This window comes from Amblyomma mixtum, chromosome 1 (genome assembly GCF_055824585.1).
Source record: "Amblyomma mixtum isolate Tamu chromosome 1, ASM5582458v1, whole genome shotgun sequence".
Lineage (NCBI taxonomy): Eukaryota > Metazoa > Arthropoda > Arachnida > Ixodida > Ixodidae > Amblyomma > Amblyomma mixtum.
Genome location: NC_143012.1, coordinates 273692708 through 273712123, shown reverse-complemented (window position 1 = coordinate 273712123; position 19416 = coordinate 273692708). Strand labels below are relative to the sequence as shown.

Genomic DNA, 19416 nt, shown 5'->3' with positions numbered 1-19416 from the left:
GATGACGCCCACCGCACACTTGTTCACATGCTTCTTTTGGAGACTGTTTGACTTGGTGTGATCAGTCTTGGGGCACAATGATTTTTGGGGTAAAGGAAAAACCACACTGCAGGCACTTCGTACTTCGTTGCCACATGCTTCAAATTATGCTTTGCCTTAGGGATACAAGGAATATCACACCTATCTAAATTTTCTTTTCGGCAGCTTCACATTGTGTGCTGTTTCTATTCTTTTCTTTCTTCATTTTTTTTTTCGGTAACCTTGGGCTCACCTTGGGCCCTTTACTGTGCACTGACATCGCACAGCACACTAGCACTTTCGCTCCATCGAAATGTGGCCCTTGCGGCCTGGAAATTTATCCCGTAATTCTATGTAATTCTATGTTAATAAAGTCTTACTAATCAAACAGGCAACAAAGAGTGCAGATAAATGATAAAAAATCCGACATGAAAGCTTTGCATTGTGGTGTACCTCAGGGAAGTGTATCACAGCCCTTGCTTTTTACATTATACATTAATGACATCGTAAATATTAACCGTGCAGCAAAATTTGTAACACACGCAGATGACACAACAATACTTTTTGCAGAAGCTGATATCTCTCATCTCGTTTCAACGTGTAATAGCACTATCAAAATGCTGGAAAGATGGCCGCCATCAAATGCCATGCGTATAAATGAAAATAAAACTAAGGCAATGATCTTCAGGCAGAAAAACAAATTACTGACGGTATGCGACGATATTGTAATGAATTCACATAAGATGGAAATAGTCGACAGTCATAAATGCCTTGGTGTGATATTCTCGTTCAATATGACTTGGGAACTATATAGTATCCTCTATATAACGAAGAAAATGGCGCAAATAACTAGTATTATAGGTAGGATTAGATATCTCCTGTCGATACATATAAAAATTATGTTATATAACACACTTTTCTGCTCAAACTTTAATTACTGTCATTTAGTTTGGGGAACAGTCTGTTCCTCAAACTGACAGCGCATTCACTTCCTGCAGAAGAAGTACGCCCAGCACATCTACAATAAACCATATGGATCAACTACCGGGAATATTTTCTGTCAGTCTGAAATAATTAAGATATTTCACCTAATACCGTCTCACCGTAAAATTTATATCTGAGGTACAATCTCCAGAAGAATGGGTTATGCCTACGATTCGCCTCAGTTCCAGTATAGAATAGCTGTGCTATATGCTACCTTCAGTGTTAAATAATTACCTAATGAATGACATAAATATATATGTTCTCCCTTATCGCGAATTTCAGTGTATTGTTTGATGTGATATGTAGCTCCGTAATGTCTCTTCTGCTGACCTATTGTAATTTTTTTTTTCCTTTCTCCTTTGTCATTGCACTAGTTCGTAAGTTCGTATGTCATTCCTGCAATGTGTGCTATCTCATGTAATTTTCATTCATATTATATGCCCGCTGCTGTTAAAATGACTGGTTTAGCGGGCCAATCAAGCTGAAAAAGGGCGGATTTTTTCCCGCAGCCCTTTCATGTTCCTGCGCATATATGAAAAATAAAGATTTGACAATGATGTAAAATTAATGGAGAATGGGAGAATGAGCATTGCGGTGCTTCACACAGCCAGAGGAGCCTTGTGCAGCGAGAGATGTTGAATGCGCTGCTTAGAACGAAAATTGAAGCAGCTGAATGCAGTGGCACTTAGAGCAAATGCAGCGACATGAGTGGCCAGTGCTGGCTATATGTCTACACTCCGGCCAGACTACAATCTGCAGCGCGTGCTGACGTCATTTCCTCTCCTACAGGGGCCGACATTATTTACTCTGCTTGAAAAACAACAAAAGCCAAGTGTGGCTGCCTCTATCTATAAGCCGTATTACTGATTGCTATTTTGCAGTGCATTTCATGCTTTCATTTTAATGGGCATATTCCTACACATACACTTATTCCCATTGCCTGTGGCAGGCATCAGCACAGTGTAAGCGTGGGCACGAGTTTTCTCAAAATTCAAAACGTTTACGAAACACAATCTGACCAGTTGTGCTGGAGAGGACCAGCAAAGCAAAGCATCATAAATCAAAGCATCGCAAAGCAAAGCATCGTAAAGCAAAGCACTAACAACATGGGCCATTCTAGAAAAAGAGTATTTTACCCGAAATATATAAGATAAATTTGCCACTGCAACACATGTGCATGAGACACAGCCAGCACATGAATATCCTATGCATCTTATTTCATGCAAAACTGTACCCCTTTACAAGGAGTTTATGCAATTACAATGTCCTTGTAAATGGTAGCACTGACTAAAGAATAATTATTTTCTTGCAGGAAAGAGGTATGGAATGTTGTCTAGGGCGAGGCACAGTAATACCGTGCTGTTTATGCATGGAGTTAAGCTGTCATCTGGTTACAGTTCCATCACTTAGTGTACAATGTGGAAGGTGCGCCAATTTTACCAATTTTACCAACTTTGCAAACTTCTGTTGCTTGCAGCCATGGCATCCATTCCATACACAATGCACTCAACAATGGATCTCCACAAGAAGCTCACTGATGAGCAGTCAAAAAATGTTGGCGTCATCTATGAACCACCAACTAGCAGTAAGTTCCAGCAATGAATCTACATCATCTGGCATACTGTGTGTATGTCCCATATGGCAGTAATTTTGATGGCACATTGTAATGGTCCAGTTCAAGTTTCTTATTTTTTTGCCCATCACTAGTGAGAATGTCCCTTCACCAGGTTAGTTCAGTGCAAAACAGCACACTTCATCAGTTCGGCTGACAAACAGATCTACTAATCCAATTCCCCAATTTGACTGCACTCATCTGTGAAATGTGCACTCTTGCCTCAAATCAACCAACTGAACATGTATTTTCTTCAACTATAATGTGCACATGCACACGTAAAGAAAAGGGCCTTCAAATCAATCAGTGCAAACCACCATGAAGACGGCAACATCCATTCCTAAATGCATGCATATCAAGCGAAGGAAAAGATGTTTGCACGGTTACCAAAATACATTTTTGTGCTCTGCAGCTGTCGAGACAACACTGCCAAAGTACAACCCCAAGCTCATGAACAGCATCTGGGGGCTCTACAACCGTTATGCTCCACACTCCTTCCAAAAGAACTGCGAAATTCCCTGCTGCTCCGTGCCCGGGATTGCCGGCACCAAGGACAAGTATGATGCACTTAATTTTTAAAATTTATTTTGCCATATGTCATGAAAAATGAGCAATCCTGGTGCTCTTTCCATAAAATAAGCACATATTTACGTAAACAATACTACAGCTTAACACTAGGTGGCATCGAAAAGTTCTGAGAATAGCTGTGTTTGCAAGGAAGCACTTTATTTATCTGCGTTTATACACTATCACCTTCAAAGTAATCCCCTTGCATAGCAATACAGCGCTCTTAGCGTTACAGCTGCAGTTGGAAAGTGTTCTTGAATTCTTCTTTTCGAAGTGCATCAAGCACCTATTGCGATTCACACTGGATCTTCGCAGTGGTGTCAGAAAGATAACCTTTGAGCTGAATCTTCATCTTTGAGAACAGGGTCACATCTACAAGAGCTAAATCTGGTGAGTAGGGTGGGTGTGGAAGTGAAATGATGATGTTTTCGGCAATGGACTCACATGTGAGGAGAGCTTGGTCACAGACATGGTAATGCACACGGTCAGAATGGCAAGATACACAGTTTTCGATGTACACAGGACGATGTCTTTGGATGCACTGACTTAGGCAGGTCAGTGCTTCTTTCAACTGCATGTGTAGCCTTGTGCTGCCCTTTGTTGGCATGTTACAAAACTTGTCTCAGAACTTTTCGACATTACCTTGTATTGAAGCTCAAGTTGATACACAATCTTTCCAATGAACAGAGAAAATTCTAGTGCCCTAGTTGCCTTTACATCATATTAGTTGTCCACCAGAGACAAAGTTTTGCTGGATAATGTAACACTGCCACCCGAGAGAGAGAGAGGTGCTTGAAATTACTGGCTCTCCAGCTTATGCCTACTACACAGCCTTTTGTTAAACGTACAACTTCAGATTAATGAGTCAATGTGACCACTAATCTCTCTTTCCATGCATTGCAGGTCATTTGGACTGTCCCTCTGGAACCGCCTGCACTGAGGTAACTGTGATCAGGAGTGAACAGTGAATGCAATACAATGTGTGCAGAGATGCAACAGCAGAGCTTTTAGAGATGTGAACAGCAACACGAATCTCCTAGCTAGTTCTTTCTTTCATTCTGTTCTATCCACTTTTATTTGTACTTAATAATTACCAGGCATGGGCAGTACCAAAGATACATGCATCTTTGACACTATGTTATGATACATTTTTCTACTGGTTTTAGGTAGCGCCTGCCAAAAATGAAAATATTGGAGTATCGGTATCGAAAATACACTTTTAGTTTATCTTGTACTTTAATGATACTCAATAGTCAAAAAAAGAAGTGTGATGCTGATCTTGAAGCTGCGAACCAGACTTTGGGCCAGCGGCACTTGCTTAGCCAGTAGCGCACTGAAAAAAGGGAAGAATTCGGAAGAGATGAGGTCAATACGGTTGGCCGGGTTGGTCACCTTTTTTCTTATGTTCATTGTTTGGCAGACGGATGGCATACACGTAGCACTTCTGCACACTCGGTGACGGAAGGGAACAGGAGACAGGCTCACCGTTATGGTAGATACAACACCCTTTCACGACTGTATCAAGCTGAGGCAGCTGCCAATAGAAATGGAAGCTTTTTGCCTTCATGCTCACAATCTTACAGAATATTTGTTGTTTACTTTGTAAGCACGATAAAGGTCGTGCACTCATCCACACACGGGTCAATGGGGTCAAATGCATTGGCTGACACATTTCTTTCATTTCGAGGAGCAACACTACAACAAGCTGTAGTTCTCAAGACGTGTTAGTGATACCCAAGTTGAACTACATCTCAAGGGTCCTCAAATCGAAATGTCTTTGCTTCACTCTTACCCTTTGGAAAAAAATTTGGGGGACATTGAGTATGATGTGACTGCTTCAATGGGTCCTTTCTGCAACCTGGAATCCTCTTTGCATCCGACTTCGCAGACACGAACACTGTCCTTTATTTTATTATATTTAATATTTTTGTCTTTATTTCTCACAAGGCCTTCCTTTATCCAAGTTGAACGAACGTTTAAAAATTCACGACGTGATAAGGACAGAGACTGCGAGGACGAATTTGTATTGCTGTTTTTAAATCTAACACAAATGAAAAAGTTGAACTGTTCTCAGGCAGCTACGAGTGCTGTAGTTTTTTAAATAACCACCTGACTTGTACTGCATCATACTCCCACATCTTTGAAGGCAATAAAGAAAAAAAAAGACCTTCAGTGGTCAAGGGGTAGCGCACCCGGCTCCCGACTCGGGGAGCACCGGTTCGAATTACAGCTCGACCATTTTTCCTTTTCAGCGCAATTACTTTTCTTTCTTCAGAGGCACCATGTAACAGTGGTGGAGTGAATTCAAGACCCTGTAGATGAGTGAGAAATTCTGTAGTGATGTCACGGTTGTACTCTGTGATCGTTGTGGGGTGTTTGAAATACCTGCGTGAGGGCATGTGGTTGTGACATTATGACCCTCTTGACCAATCCCAATTTTCTCAACACATTAACTACGGCGGTTTCTCCACTTAACGGGAACCTTAATGCTATCATACTAAAAGCCACCTTCATTAAACGCAACATAAGAGCATGATTGTGTGCTCCTGTATACAGAGGCTTTTTTCATTTTCTTCGCTTAAAACACGGTTGCACTGAGAGGCTCTTTTGGACTGATGGTTTCAGGAAATGCTGTTACTTGCTGCCGTTAAGTTAAAAAAAAGTCTAAACAGCAGAGATTAGCAAGTTATGCATTGCCTAATAAAAATCTTTAGCACTTTTAACCTCCGTTGTTTCTTTCCAGCGTTTAAAGAAGAATGTTCAACTTCAAATGTCTGTTAAGCATGGTGATGGGGAAATAACTGTTTGGCTTTCCCAAACAATGTACAGAGCTTGCACATTTAGCACAGGGCAAAGGCAACCGGTAAATACTGCAGTAACAAACAAAGAGCATCAGAAACAGTTTCAAGTTTATTCCTCTGTAGTCAAGTGCTTAGAGACAGGTCTGCTAAAATTTTGCTAGGGTGCTTACGGAACTGATTGTTGCAACATCACCATGACTTCATTCCAATGCTAAGGTTTAAACGAAACCAGCTGTGCCAAACAGAGGAGCTCAAAGAAATTGGAGAAATCTGTGCAGCCAGATTCGTTCAAACTCTTTCAAATACAGTGTGCTATATCAGGTACACTGAAAATTCCAGAAGCCACAAAGAAATTTCTCAACTTAGCAGATAATATTATCAGCTTTATTACTATTGGCGACTTCAGAGGTGTACTGAAGTAGCGATGAAACAGCATCAAGCATCTGTATCGGAAATCAATTTTGGTTTGGTATCTTGTATCAGTATCGAAGATACTATTTTAAAGTACCGTGCCCAGCCCTGATAATTGCCAGCATGATTACATAGTAAAAAAAAAGTCACCACAAATCTCTTAATTTCTTTTGCTGATTTCTTTTCTTTTTTTTCAGCCAGTGGCTCTATACAACCCGGTAGCATGAAGGAGCACCAACCACTCGCAGAGCAAGGGCCTCAGTCTGCCTTTAGGTAGTCATGTGATACAATGTAGCTGAGATGGAAATAAAATATGCCACTCATGCCAGATTCAGAACCTGCAATGAATTTATAGGCATTCTTGCCAATGGCACACATCCACTTGACACATTGAAGGGCAACTGAAGAGGTGCTGGAATTCGATGAGTTTAAAGGAGCCGAATGTGTGAAACTTGTAGGTAGAGCATGCAAAATCTTTTTGCACTAGCATTTGAAGTAATGACATAATCGCCGAGTAAAGCAGCATTGGCGTTCAGGCTTTTCTGCAGTGCATAGCGACGCACAGAGGCTGCAACAAAGACTTCGCATAAGGCGGCGCTACGTTTCCAGTAAAGGAATGGTTGCTTCAAGGCAGAAAACGAGCGCCATCGAAGGTGACGCTCATGAAGCATTGTTTGGCGGTATCGGACAATGCCTGGTAGCATGTAGGCGAAGACAGAAAATATCTTAAAATTTCGGCAACAATGACGTCGCTACGAATTTCCTTGCGCTCTTCTAACAATGTGAGGAGAAGTCTGAAGATATTTCGGTTTTAATCGGTGATTATGTCACCATTTTAAATGAGCACATGCTTTACTTAGAAGCATCAAAGATTCAAATTCTTGAGTAACCTCAAGTTCAAAAAAATCCTTTCAGCTTCCCTTTAAGGCTGCAAAGAGTTTCTTTCATAAGAATAATGCAGTAGTACTTCAGAGCAGGAGCAACTGGGTACTTGTCGCCGTAGGTGCACCCACTAATTTGTCTATGGGTGGAACTCTTACCATGTGCATTCCAAGCCTATAATATGTGTGTTTGCACACATTATTGTGCAAAAACATAGGATGTGCTTAGTTGTGGAGTACGAGGGGGGGGGGGGGGGGGGGGGGGCGAGAGAGTATTTATGTTGTCGTTTTCTCTGACAAAGAACACCAACTAACTGAGAGGCTTATTATGCAAGAGAACAACAGAAGGCATGAATGAAGAAACCATGAATGAATTCTGCATGTGTACGGACTGCAGGAAACTTAAAAAAAATAGCGTGCTGCTATGAACCATACTCGAGATCAGAAGCAGACCAACTACACATGGGCGTCCGGAGGGGGGGGCAAGGGGGGGCGGCTGCACCCCCCTGGAAAATCACTCACTCGAAGCGTGAGTGATGGCCGCACGCCAGGGGCGGTGGTGCGCTCAGCCAAAAGGGTAAAAGCAGCCCCGCTTCCACGCTTTGGGTCACATCTGCGAAATGCCGCGTCCGGGCACGCGTCTTTACGCCGTTTTCAAACCACGCCGTCGTTAGCTCTGTTGAAGGGCGACCTGTTGCAGACATACAGCGGCACCGGCGAGCATGTGTTTCGAGCCGTCTTGAGATGGGTGTCTGTTTCTTTGATCTCTACCCAAGTGAAATTGGCCGACGGCCGACCATCGGTAAGCAATTGGACAGTGCTCGGCAGCCGGTATCCTCGGCCAACCAATGACGGCCCCTAGTCGGGCCGTAGTTGGCTGCCAATTGGGCTGGTTAATAGTTGGCCAAAAACGTTCAGCCAACTACCGGCAAATGATAGGGAATTAGCCGGCATCCAACGCTCGGGCAACCGCACGGGGACCATCGTAGGGCCATGGTTGGCTACCCACTGGCTTGGCCGGTGACGTATATGCCACACGCACGCGCAGTAGGCGCGTGGAAATTGCGGACGAAACGCTCGATCGACGTACGTTTCATATTATCCCAATATTTTTTTTTTACGAATACACTGCGCGCATGACTTCATGCATGTTGAGCCTAATTTATCAATCGGTGAAATGCAATGTGCAAGCAATATACAGGTGCAATGCTGCGGCATCAATTTCGTTTGAATGCTGAGCATTTAAATAATTGTCGGACGAGTGCAGTTTCATCGAGAGATAAAAGGAAAGTCCCGTAATTCTGACACCAAACGAAACCGAAACTCAAAAGTTTCGGTTTCGATGCTTTATTGAAATTGTCAAGCAATTGTTTTTTTATCTAGACGTATGAAGCAATGTAAATTTTAACTTGCATAATTTGAAAAAAAAATGAATAAAACAACACATTTATTTTATTTTTTGTTCCTTGCGACATATTTTTGACAGCACATCTACGAAAGCGCGGTGTCAGTCACAACGACTGAATCTGCGACGCGATGCTCTTCCCACGCTTTTCACACACATGCTCTCGTAGCGGCGTAGCTGGCAAAGTGCTTCGTTTGGATTCGAAGCATTGGTTGTTCCTGCAGTGCCGTGTCTTGGCCTCTCACCATGAAAACACCACCTGGTCTAAACGTTGGAAGGTAAGACCTCATCATGGAGCGGTTCTTGAGGGCGAAACGTCGCCGAGAGCTTTATCTGGCGGAGGCGGGCAGCGTACGGTGTTTGCAGCAAGTCTCAGAAGACGCAGAGGCGGCAGCATGCTTTGAGACATTCTTCCATTTCCAATCTGACAATCCATCACGTTTAGCAATTGTTGGAAACGATAGATTTGTTGGAAACGATAGATAGAATTGTTGGAAACGATAGGACAAGCATATGCAGCAGTGAATACTTTTGAATCCTCTGTCGTGGCAGCTGAGGCACAGTGTTCAAGTGCAGATCAAGCTGAGTCAGTTGGAAGTGACTTGCACGGTCAAAACGCTGGTCCCGTGGAGCCTTATGAACATGACTTGGTTGATGTTGCCGACAATGCCGAGTGTCCAGAGGGGATAAGGAGCCAGTTGAGGGCTTGGGCTGTGAAGTATCATATCAGGAGAGTGGCAGTTAATTCACTGCTTGACATTCTTAGGCCGCACTTCACTGACCTTCCTAAGACACAGTATGCTCTAGTGTCCACTCGACAAAGCGTGCCGTTTGAACAACTCGGCAGTGGTGAGTACGTTCATTTTGGCCTTCAGAGAGGCTTATTGCGTGCATTGGACATGTGGCATTCGGCTCCAAGTAATGGAGCCGGAAATTCTTCAGCACACTGGTGAAGAATTGTCATGCTGTGCTAAACATGCTGGTCATTTTATCAGCCATATATTCTTCAGTGCAATACATTTGTCCCAGGTGGTGGAAATTCCTGGAGCCCTCCACTCAGGTGTCCCTCATTGTCCATCTGTTGCTTCTGGGACATTAAACCCCGCAATGTTTTCCCAGGAAAAAAAATTTTGAGTGCTTCGAGATTCTATTCTATTTAGTCTACTTTATCATGAAAAAATTTCGTATTCATTCTTAATTTTCGCACTGCTGTGACGTGGACGTAATGAAATGCAGGTTTTAAATGATTTGTCTGTATTTAAGGGTAAATATGCATGTTGGCGGTAGTGTAGCTATTTTATTGTTGGCTTAAATTGCCTCATTAAAGCAACTTGTTAAAACAATTGCTACTGTATACTACTTCAAGTTTCATGCAATTGTAAAAATATTGAATTTCTAGTACTGCTTGCAGTTGTTTAGTGCTATTTATAATGGTACACATAAGGCCAAATTTTTCAGTATATAAGGCCCTGATTTTAGCTAAAACATTTATAATACTGTTGGGAAGACATTGAATACTCCCCGCAAATATATCATATAGGATGCTATGTACAAAGGACAGATATTCTAGTTTATTGCATTTTGCCCTCATTGCCGCATGTTATTTTGGGTTCAAAGTGAATATTGCTATTGTTATAGAATATAGTGCTGACTACTTTTATATCCGAGTCTGGACTACAAAGCACTGGATTATTTGGTTGGAATATCACTGCTGAGCTGGTTTCAGCCTTTTTGAAGTGGTGGCATTTGTTTTTGCTCTCTTCTTTTATTGTAGCCTGCCTGAGAGCACACTACCCTGAACAAGCAACCCTGAAGAATAGCAGCGCTGTTATAAAGCGCTGGCTGATTGGCGCGCAGGATCGGGAGGGTGGCCGCAGCCAGAGGCGCCAGCCGACTCGAGCAAGGGAGGCAATGGGCACAGAAGAATAAGACTTCACTTGACTTTCTTCACTTTAAAGACCCCCTTCAGGGAGTATTACATAAGGGGTGGCTTAATGTATTCAACAACCATAAATATGCGGCAATCATAAACAATCATATTCAGCAATCTTTGAAGTATGATACAAATGGTTACAGCGGATAAGAATGAAGGTGGGCACGTGATGGCGGCAACATCAGCGGGGAGGGCATTCTAGTCAACAATGGTGCGGGGAAAAAGAACTGAAAAAGTAGCAGTACGCGATGGAGGCCGGGCGATCTGAAATGGGTGGACGGTGCGGTGAGATATGCTGGTCGGATGAGAAATGTAAGGTGTTTGATTCTGAGTGCTATGGAAAAACTTGTGGAGCAAACACATGCAGGCGACGCGACGGCGAGCTTCAAGGCTTTCGAGACCGGAAGTATTCTTTAGAGATGAAACGCTGATTGTATATGAATAAGCAGAATGAACGAAGCGAACGGCGCGGTTTTGAACTGATTCGAGTGCATTTGTTAGGTATATTCGGTGTGGATTCCAGATGGGACTGGCGTACACGAGTTTAGGTCTAATAAGGGTTTTGTAAGCTAGAAGTTTCTCTTGCTGCGGTGCATGACGAAGATAATGGTTTAGGAATCCTAGAGATCTATTGGCAGATGATATGATTGTGGTAATGTGTATTCGCCAAGAAAGATCGGTACAGAGTGTTACACCGAGGTACTTGAATGATTGGATGCTTTCTATAGATGAGTTGGTAACTGTATAGGAAAAAACAAGGGGGTTGCGTTGACGCTGAAATGAGACGAGTTTGCATTTTTTAGCGTTTAGTGTCATTATCCAGAGGTCACACCATTCATGGATGCGGTTGAGCTCATTTTGAAGAGCCACTTGTTCAGAAATGTTAGTAACAGTACAATAAATTACACAGTCATCGGCGAATATGCAAATTTTACACGATACTTGTGGCGCCAGATTGTTAATATATATTGGGAATAAAAGCGGGCCGAGCACAGATCCCTGCGGAACACCGGATGTTATGACGAGTGCCTGAGTTGTGATTGTTAATAGAAACAAACAGAACGGTTAGCTAGGAATTATTTAATTCAGTCTAGAATATTAGGGTGCAAATTTAAAAAAGGCTAGTTTCAGTGATAGGCATTGGTGTGGTACCTTGTCAAAAGCCTTCGCGAAATCTAAAAATAATTAATGCTTCGGTCTGTATGTTACTGTCGAGGCTAGCAAGCAGGTCGAAAGTGAAGATTGTCAATTGGGTATCGCAGGAAAGTCGCCTACGAAACCCGTGCTGAGCCGGATGAAGAAAGTTGTTAGAATCTAGGAGGTTTACGACATGGGAATAGATATATGACATGTTCCATGATTTTCCAAGGCACACTGGTTAAGAAGATGGGGCGATAATTCAATGGAGTGTCCTTTACACCTGATTTGTTGACCGGAATGACCCTCCCCACCTTCCAGTCATCCGGTAGCATTCCTGTTGAAAGTGATTGTGAATAGAATATTAATAAAAGATATGTGGCTGAAATGTGTTTGGTGTTTTTCAGTATTTTGTAAGATTGCACAGTACGCGTGCGTTTACAGCAAGTGGAACTGCTTGTATACTGATGTCTGCATAAAGGAACCCATTAATAATTGCTGCAAGTTCGTCTTCATTGTTTGTGTCTCCTCAAGATGCCTGTGCATACAGGTCGGATTCCTCATGGCCAAAATTTAGTTTTCAAACGTCATATATAGATAAGGTAACCACGATTTGTCATTGATTCACAATCTAGCAGGGCGCTGGTTGGCGCCGGCAACGTCGGCATACGGCCTCGGCCCTATGTTGGCAGCCAAAGGTCGGCCGGTGTGAGGCCAATCACCAATCCCGACCTCGGCCCCACCTAGTTTGCCAAGCTAGGGCCAAGGTCGGCCAGGCCGGCTACCGACTTTGGCCCAACAAAGGGCCGAGGTCGTTTTTTCAGTTGGGTAGAGAGATAGCGACACGGAGGCAGACAGTGCACAGGGCATCTTCAGGAGGGAAGGACAAATCAGCCGTGTCCACCCCCGCTTTGTCGGACTGCTCAGGGGCAAGCGGGCGAAGAGTTGGCGCCGCCGCCGCTCGCTGTCTCCTCCGATCCGCGGGAGAGCGCAGTTCGGTAGAAGCGCCGCATTCAGAATCTTCGGCAAAGGGGATTAGCTCCTTTTGTTCACGGCGACGCAGTCTCCAGAGGCGCCCCCACACCAGCGTTCCTTGCGTCTTCTCTGAAAACCAGCGCCTTTGGTCAACGCAGCCCGATGGCGCCTGCCTGGCTCGCCTGTCACCTCTGGCTGGGCCTCAAATCACAACAGCGCCCGTGTACTGTACGATGTCAGTGCATGGTAAAGAGACCCAGGTGGTCGACATTATCCGGAACTCTGTACTACTTTGTCCCTCATAGCCTGAGTCGTTTTGGGGCACTGAACACCATAAAAACACACAAAACAAATTTTCCGACCGGAGTGGCGAGTGTCCCTTCCCCTTGGAAGTCGCGCGGAAGTAAACCGTAAACCCTTGCACGTGTGCGCGCCTCTGTGTTTGTGCTTCGGTGTTTTAGTGGCCGGTTGTCAACGAAGCTGAGAACAACCAAGACAGCGGACGAGAAAACGACGAGCGGCGAGCAGTGTGTGTGCCGTTGCTCGGCTGTGCGGATGCGCGAGCAAGATGGAGCGAGGTGTATGAAGCTGCGAGCGTGCATTTATCTTGTAAATAAGTTTTCGTTGTATATATAGTCATCTTTTGTTTTCAACGTACCCGTTCAACCGTTTTTCCAATCAATGTGTGTGATGAGTGTGCACCGAGAGCGTGTAATGAAGTACAGAAATGAATTTATCACCCGTGTAATCACGCAATTCGCCCAGAAAAATCCGAGGCGTCTACAGTTGCTGTTCAAGGAAGACTGACTGAGTGACAGTAGTTGCGTGTTTGTGACGATATTGTGCTGTGTGCTGGTCATCAATCCAGGTGAGTCGAGAACCCGTATGCAGCAAGACTGAGCACTTTTCTCCACGAAGTGACAGTATCTTTTTCCATTTTTTATTAGAGAGTTTTAGTATAGCGTATGAGCGCTTACGTACGCTATACGCAAGCATTTAGCGGGAGGTTACTGTGGAAGTCGCAAGAGGACTTTTAGGTTACCGTACAACCGCCCAAACGCAAAGATAGCTAAGGCCGCGGTGGCGCCATCTGGTGTTAAAATGTAAAAACATTTTGTGCCGTATTTTTCGCGCTTAGCCAAGGCATCGGCCAAGCTGATCCAAGTCGTATCACGTAGATAGCCGGTTGCATGGCGTCCCCGATGAGTCGCGCACTGCGCAGTCGGCGCAGGGCCTAGCTTTTTTTTTAAATTTTTTAGGTAACCGAAGGAGCAAGGTTTTTTAAGAACGTCATGGTACGTACTAGCATTCTCTCGGACCCCTACTGCCCTACAGCCGAAACGGCTACTTTTGGCGAGGCTATGGCTACCCTGGCATAAAAATCCAAATCAAGCCAATCCACAGTCGGCGGTGTTTTGTTAGGGTTAGGAACGGCGGAATCGCTACACAGAATCCAAAATAGGGCAAGTTTATCTCTCAGTCGTTCAGCTGTCGGCGAGAGGAGGCAAAGCGAATATCATACGCTCCATTTAAGGGCAGTGAATATGCCTAAAAACCCAATAACATGACATTTTCTCTCCGAAGCGGGGACTTGGGCGCCGCCATGTTGACAACGCTATTTTTCCTGGCGTACGCAAGAGCACGCACGCTAAATTCGAAAAATAGCGTACGTAACGTGAACGTACGTAAGCCATCGGTTTGAAATAGCGTTTGGCGCATGCGCAGTACAACTGACGCTATTTTATAGCGTACGCTATGCCTTTGCGTATGTCTACGTACGCTATACTAAAACTCTCTATTAATTTTAATTGTTTCTTCGTTGATAAACTCCAATGTATCTCTCCTAGCCACGCTTTAATTTGCTGTTTGTAATTTTTATTTCATGTGTGTATTTCAATTATTTTTTATTTATATATAAATAAATAAATTTACTCCGCAAATAGTGCCTTTTTGCTACGAACATACCCCCCCCCCCCCCCCTCCGGCGCCAACAACCAATGGGGCCCCCCCCTGCAAAAAATTCTGCGGACGCCCTTGCAACTACAACTACATGTCACTTATACTCTACCTTCCAAAATTTCCCTCTTCCCTTCCTTGGCTAGTCAGCTATATGAAAGGTGGTTGCAAGAGCAGAAATCAGCAATGTTGCCTGCAGCTGTTTTGAATGAAAACGCTATGCTCAAACCTTTCTTTCAGGCTGTAGAGATGTTAAGAAGGAAAGTACTTACCACGATATCTGTGCAAAAATAATGTGATCTATTTTTCTTTCCTTCTTTCTTCATATTCCTCACCTAGAAATTTTCATGAGTAGAAGCTGCACTACGAGTTTAGGACACAAAACCAAAGTAATTAATTCTTAATTTGAAACCACAGAAGTGTTTGTCTAGTCACAAAAAATGCAATGTTTTCTAAACTTATTTTTCGTTCGATTCTGGAATGACTCCCAGCGTATACAGTTCAGTGCAATAGTGGTGTACACCACATGAGATCCAGTTAAACTGCATCCTGACTGTGTCTGCTGTCAAGACATGCAAGCAGGTGATCACTTTTGTCAGTTGGCTAACTTCAGCCTCTTTTACAGTGCCTTTTGGCAGGAATGAAAGACATACGACACACAGCACTTTTGCTTCCAACTCTACGTGTTGTGAACAACAAACTTCTTCTGTGGAAAAAGGTACACAAGTACTACTCATCAACTCATTTTATTCATGTTTTGGCAAAAACTATGACTGAGCCATGCCGCAGTCACTCATCCCCGCAGCACCTGAAAAGATATCCCTCACAGGGTTTAACAGAATGGAACACTTTCCGCACCTTACTCGGGCACCTTTTGATCCTCGAATGATTTGTCCCTAATCTCGGCACGTTTGTCCTTCTTGCGCCACACGCCAGTTTCCCGAAACTTACTCCTTTCATCTAGGTACTCTTCCTTGCATGTCCGTTGAAATTCAGGGTCTTCATACCTGGGCACACACACAATAAGAGAGCCTTATTTCGGCAACAACTTTTCTGCCATTCAGCATTTGCTAAGCTCATGGTGGGCACGGATGTATTGGAGTGAGAAAAAGAAACCACTCCAATAAATTTATCTCGCCTGCACCCATCCTTATCCAATTTCTTGTGTTGTTTCTATATCTCAACGACACAAAAGCACTTATGACAGAATACGCTCCCTGTTCGCACTACACAACACAATAGCGTTTCCACTGTATATTCAGTTGTTCGACCAGAGGCAACTGAACATAAAAACCATATTGAGAGCAATGGTGTGCAGTCAAAATAAGTACTGTGCTTGCTTGTGGTACCAGGAAATTAATGAGCACTTTACAAAGCTATGCTGCCTAGTACACTGCATCAATCTCTGCATGGTGATACGATACTGAAGACCAACCTAATGACACATTTAGTTTGTTAACATCGACAACGTGCATATACCCTCCGTGTTCCAAAAGTTTCCCAAGCCTAAGTTTATTTAATTTCTAAAAAAAACATGTGGAGACTAAATACAATGGCAATATGCCTTGCAGTCAAGAGGCCCTTTCCTGTGATGCAAAGCACTAACCTGCATGATCAACACAGTGGCATTTATTGGATTATGGTTTGGTTTGGTTTGGTTTATTGGGGTTTAATGTCCCAAAGCAACTCAGGCTATGAGGGAAGCCGTAGTGAAGGGCTCCGGAGATTTCGACCACCTGGGGTTCTTTAACGTGCACTGACATCGCACAGCACACGGGCCTCTAGAATTTCGCCTTCAAGAAATTCAGCCGCCGCGGCCGGGATCGAACCCGCGTCTTTCGGGTCAGCAGCCGAGCGCCGTAGCCACTGAGCTTTATTGGATTATGTTACTACCAGAAAAAAATAAAATGCATTACTGTTAAAAGTGGATTCAGTCATTAAAAAAATATGCACATCACAATTTTTTTTGTTGCACGTTTTCTTCTTTGGAATGGTGCAGAAGACAACAGTATACATGGATCACCACATGGAATTTGCCTGTACCTGGAAAATTATGTCTGTCGTCATGTTTCTCTCATCATCATACAAAACATGGCTATGATATCAAGGTTTGGTTTACGTCAGGTGAGGCGTAAGAAGCCACCAATATATACAATGTCGCATCATTTTAATTCATTACTACTCTTAGGCCAGCAGCCTACCCCAGGAGCCAGGACAACCATCAAGAGGCAGCTAAAATATCGCTGTTTTGTGCGTGCCTCACATTACCCAAACTTAACGTCATAGCCAGCATTTGGCTGCCCAAGTAAAAAAATATAGCCTCATAAAAAAAAAAAAAAGTCAATTATAAATTATTCACCTGGCGTAGGCCAATTTCACGTGCTAATTCATGTTTACTAGCATCTTGCGCGCATCATCACAAGGAAAGTGCACGCAACCAAAGATTGCCATCTGCACTCAATTTATTTATTCATTTATTTCTGATACCCTCAGGGTACAGAGTACATTTCAGAGGGGAAGGGCAGTTGATAACAAGAAAAAAGTAAACAAAGCACAATTCATACAAAACTATAGAACAACTGCGGCAAAATAAAAAGAAATGAGCAAAATTAACTCGGAACAGATTAATAAAGTAGTTTAAGAACAATATTAGTAGGTGGAGAACACAACACTACAATAAAATACAAAAGCGATCATTATGTAATCAGAGTGGTAAGTATTCTTCTAAATTGAATTGTATCAGTGATGCTAGTTAATGATGCGGGTAGGGAATTCCATTCTTTAGAGGTTAGCGGAAAATAGGATTGCGCACATGTCACTGTGTTACAATGAGGCACTGTGACCTTTTGTTGATGATCCCGACGGTGAGAAATGAACGGTGCCGGTTGAATCCATCGAGAGCGAAGTTGAAAATTAGAGTAGAAAATCTTAAGGAATAGGCCCCTACCTCACCTCAAAAAAAAAGAAAAACTCCCAGGATTCTCGTTTTTCCCCGGTGCAAAGCGATGATGGCAGTATCTCTACTGTGCCTCCCTATCCTGCAACAGCGTCTACTCAAAGGCCTATCTGTACATATGAACATATTGAACATGACACATTCGTGAAAGCACCAGCCCTGAGTGCCACATGGACAGCATTCTCATGGGCCAGAAGGTGAATGCCTTGAAACAGTTTGACAAACAAGTGAAAGCACAAACTCACCACTTTTTTAAGCATGCTTTCATTGCATCATTTTCTTTTCGGCAAAAGAATGGTAACATCAATCCTTCTTTTTTGCAGCAGTCGCCAAACTCTGAAAAAAAAAACATGATTTTAAACATAAGGGACAAAAGAATCAGCCTTGTCATTTATTTTCTCCTCTGTCGTCTGAACATAAGCACAGACTTATTTCACAGTCATTAACCAACTATCCCCCCCCCTCCCCTCCAAAAAAATTACGTCTAAAATGTGCAGTATGCACCATTCCTAAAAAGCTGAACTAGAAAACTGCAATGAATTCTGTATTTCCCAGAAAACCAAAAGCCTCTCAGAGACGTCTAGTTAGACGTCTCTGAGAGGTTTTTGGTTTGCTGGGTTGTAACAAACCTCTAAGAGGAGGTTGCAGTATTCGTGAATAAAGACCATTTATACCGTGATATCCAGCACATGATGTGCTGCCAACGAGGCGATAACGTATACATATCTGGTTTGGTCAATAAGTCATAAAACTAATTTGCAAAGAATGATACCAAATCGTACTGAACTCCAAGTCCAGTGAGATCACAAAAAAATTAAACTGGCCAAAGAGTACTGAAATAGAAATCATTTACAAAATGGATGAGTTCTGCAAGTGAACCCAGGTTGCTTTGAGCGAACACAGTGAAACAACGCTATGTTTCATTATCTTATCGTCCCATCTTTTGTGCCGCTTCTGTTAGCACGTGAACACAACCCTGCCAGCCTGAACGCTGTTCTTTTTTGAGGCTACAACAGTGACGAGTCCTCTTTTATTTTGCGATGCGATGTGATGCGGTGCGTACTTGCCACTAGGTCCGCACACTTCTCGTCTCTCGCCTTGTCTCTCATCTTCTGCGGAATGAGGACTTCCTTTTCAACTCTCCTCAGCCGTCTGTCATTTGGGTCGCCTGGAGAATACACAACGACATCATACAAGTCGCCGCGGTGGCCCAGTGGTTATGTGTGCTCGGCTGCTAGCCCAAACGACACGGGTTAGACCCCGGGCGCGGCGGTCATATTTCGATGCAGGCGAAATGCTAGAGGTCCGCGTACTGTGCGATGTCAGTGCACGTTAAAGAACCCCAGGTGGTCGGAATTTACGGAGCCCTTCACTACGGCGTCCCTCATAGCCAGAGTCGCTTCGGGAAATATCCCCATAAAGAATGAACAACGACGACATGCAAATGCAACCTTTGAGATGGCATGACAGAACAAACGGTACTTACCCAAGCCATGAGGTCCTCCGGAGAAACCATCCGGCAGTACCGAAGGGTGTACGCGCTGTTCCGGCGACATTTAAAACTGGTGCACTTGACCGCGACACAGAGACTTATTGCCCTTCACGAACCAAAGCAAAAGGTTTCTGCTACAACGGAAAGTACGCAACAGCCTACACATGCAAAAACTTATCTCCAAAACGAAAGCATAGTAGAATTAACGCGACTTTCGAAATCCGTACACCTCCATGTGAAAACACCATAGTAAAAACTAGTAAAACCAGCGTGAAAACTACCTTCTCA

General features: G+C 43.5%; 2 protein-coding genes across 3 annotated transcripts in view; one reads left to right on the top strand and one right to left on the bottom strand.

Moving 5' to 3' along the window:
- LOC149371738 (uncharacterized) overlaps nucleotides 1-6723 on the top strand; it is a 15785-nt gene extending 9062 nt beyond the window's left edge. The window contains exons 3-6 of the mRNA XM_089566026.1: nucleotides 2480-2587; nucleotides 3027-3171; nucleotides 4085-4122; nucleotides 6591-6723. Coding sequence (XP_089422152.1) covers nucleotides 2482-2587; nucleotides 3027-3171; nucleotides 4085-4121 — 288 coding nt within the window. The 5' untranslated portion in view covers nucleotides 2480-2481 and the 3' untranslated portion in view covers nucleotide 4122; nucleotides 6591-6723. The remainder of the gene's footprint in view (nucleotides 1-2479; nucleotides 2588-3026; nucleotides 3172-4084; nucleotides 4123-6590) is intronic.
- LOC149371737 (COX assembly mitochondrial protein homolog) lies at nucleotides 3274-19416 on the bottom strand. 2 transcript variants are annotated; one of them, XM_089566024.1, is made up of 5 exons: nucleotides 19123-19416; nucleotides 18700-18804; nucleotides 17882-17972; nucleotides 15539-15687; nucleotides 3274-4514 (listed from the first exon to the last, which is right to left on the bottom strand). In XM_089566024.1, exons 1-4 carry the CDS (start codon nucleotides 19190-19192, stop codon nucleotides 15540-15542), a joined length of 414 nt encoding a protein of 137 aa, XP_089422150.1. In that variant the 5' UTR covers nucleotides 19193-19416; the 3' UTR covers nucleotides 3274-4514; nucleotide 15539. The 2 variants fall into 2 exon arrangements, with proteins under 2 accessions (XP_089422150.1, XP_089422149.1); XM_089566023.1 differs by lacking the exon at nucleotides 3274-4514 and having other exon boundaries at nucleotides 15411-15687; nucleotides 19123-19415.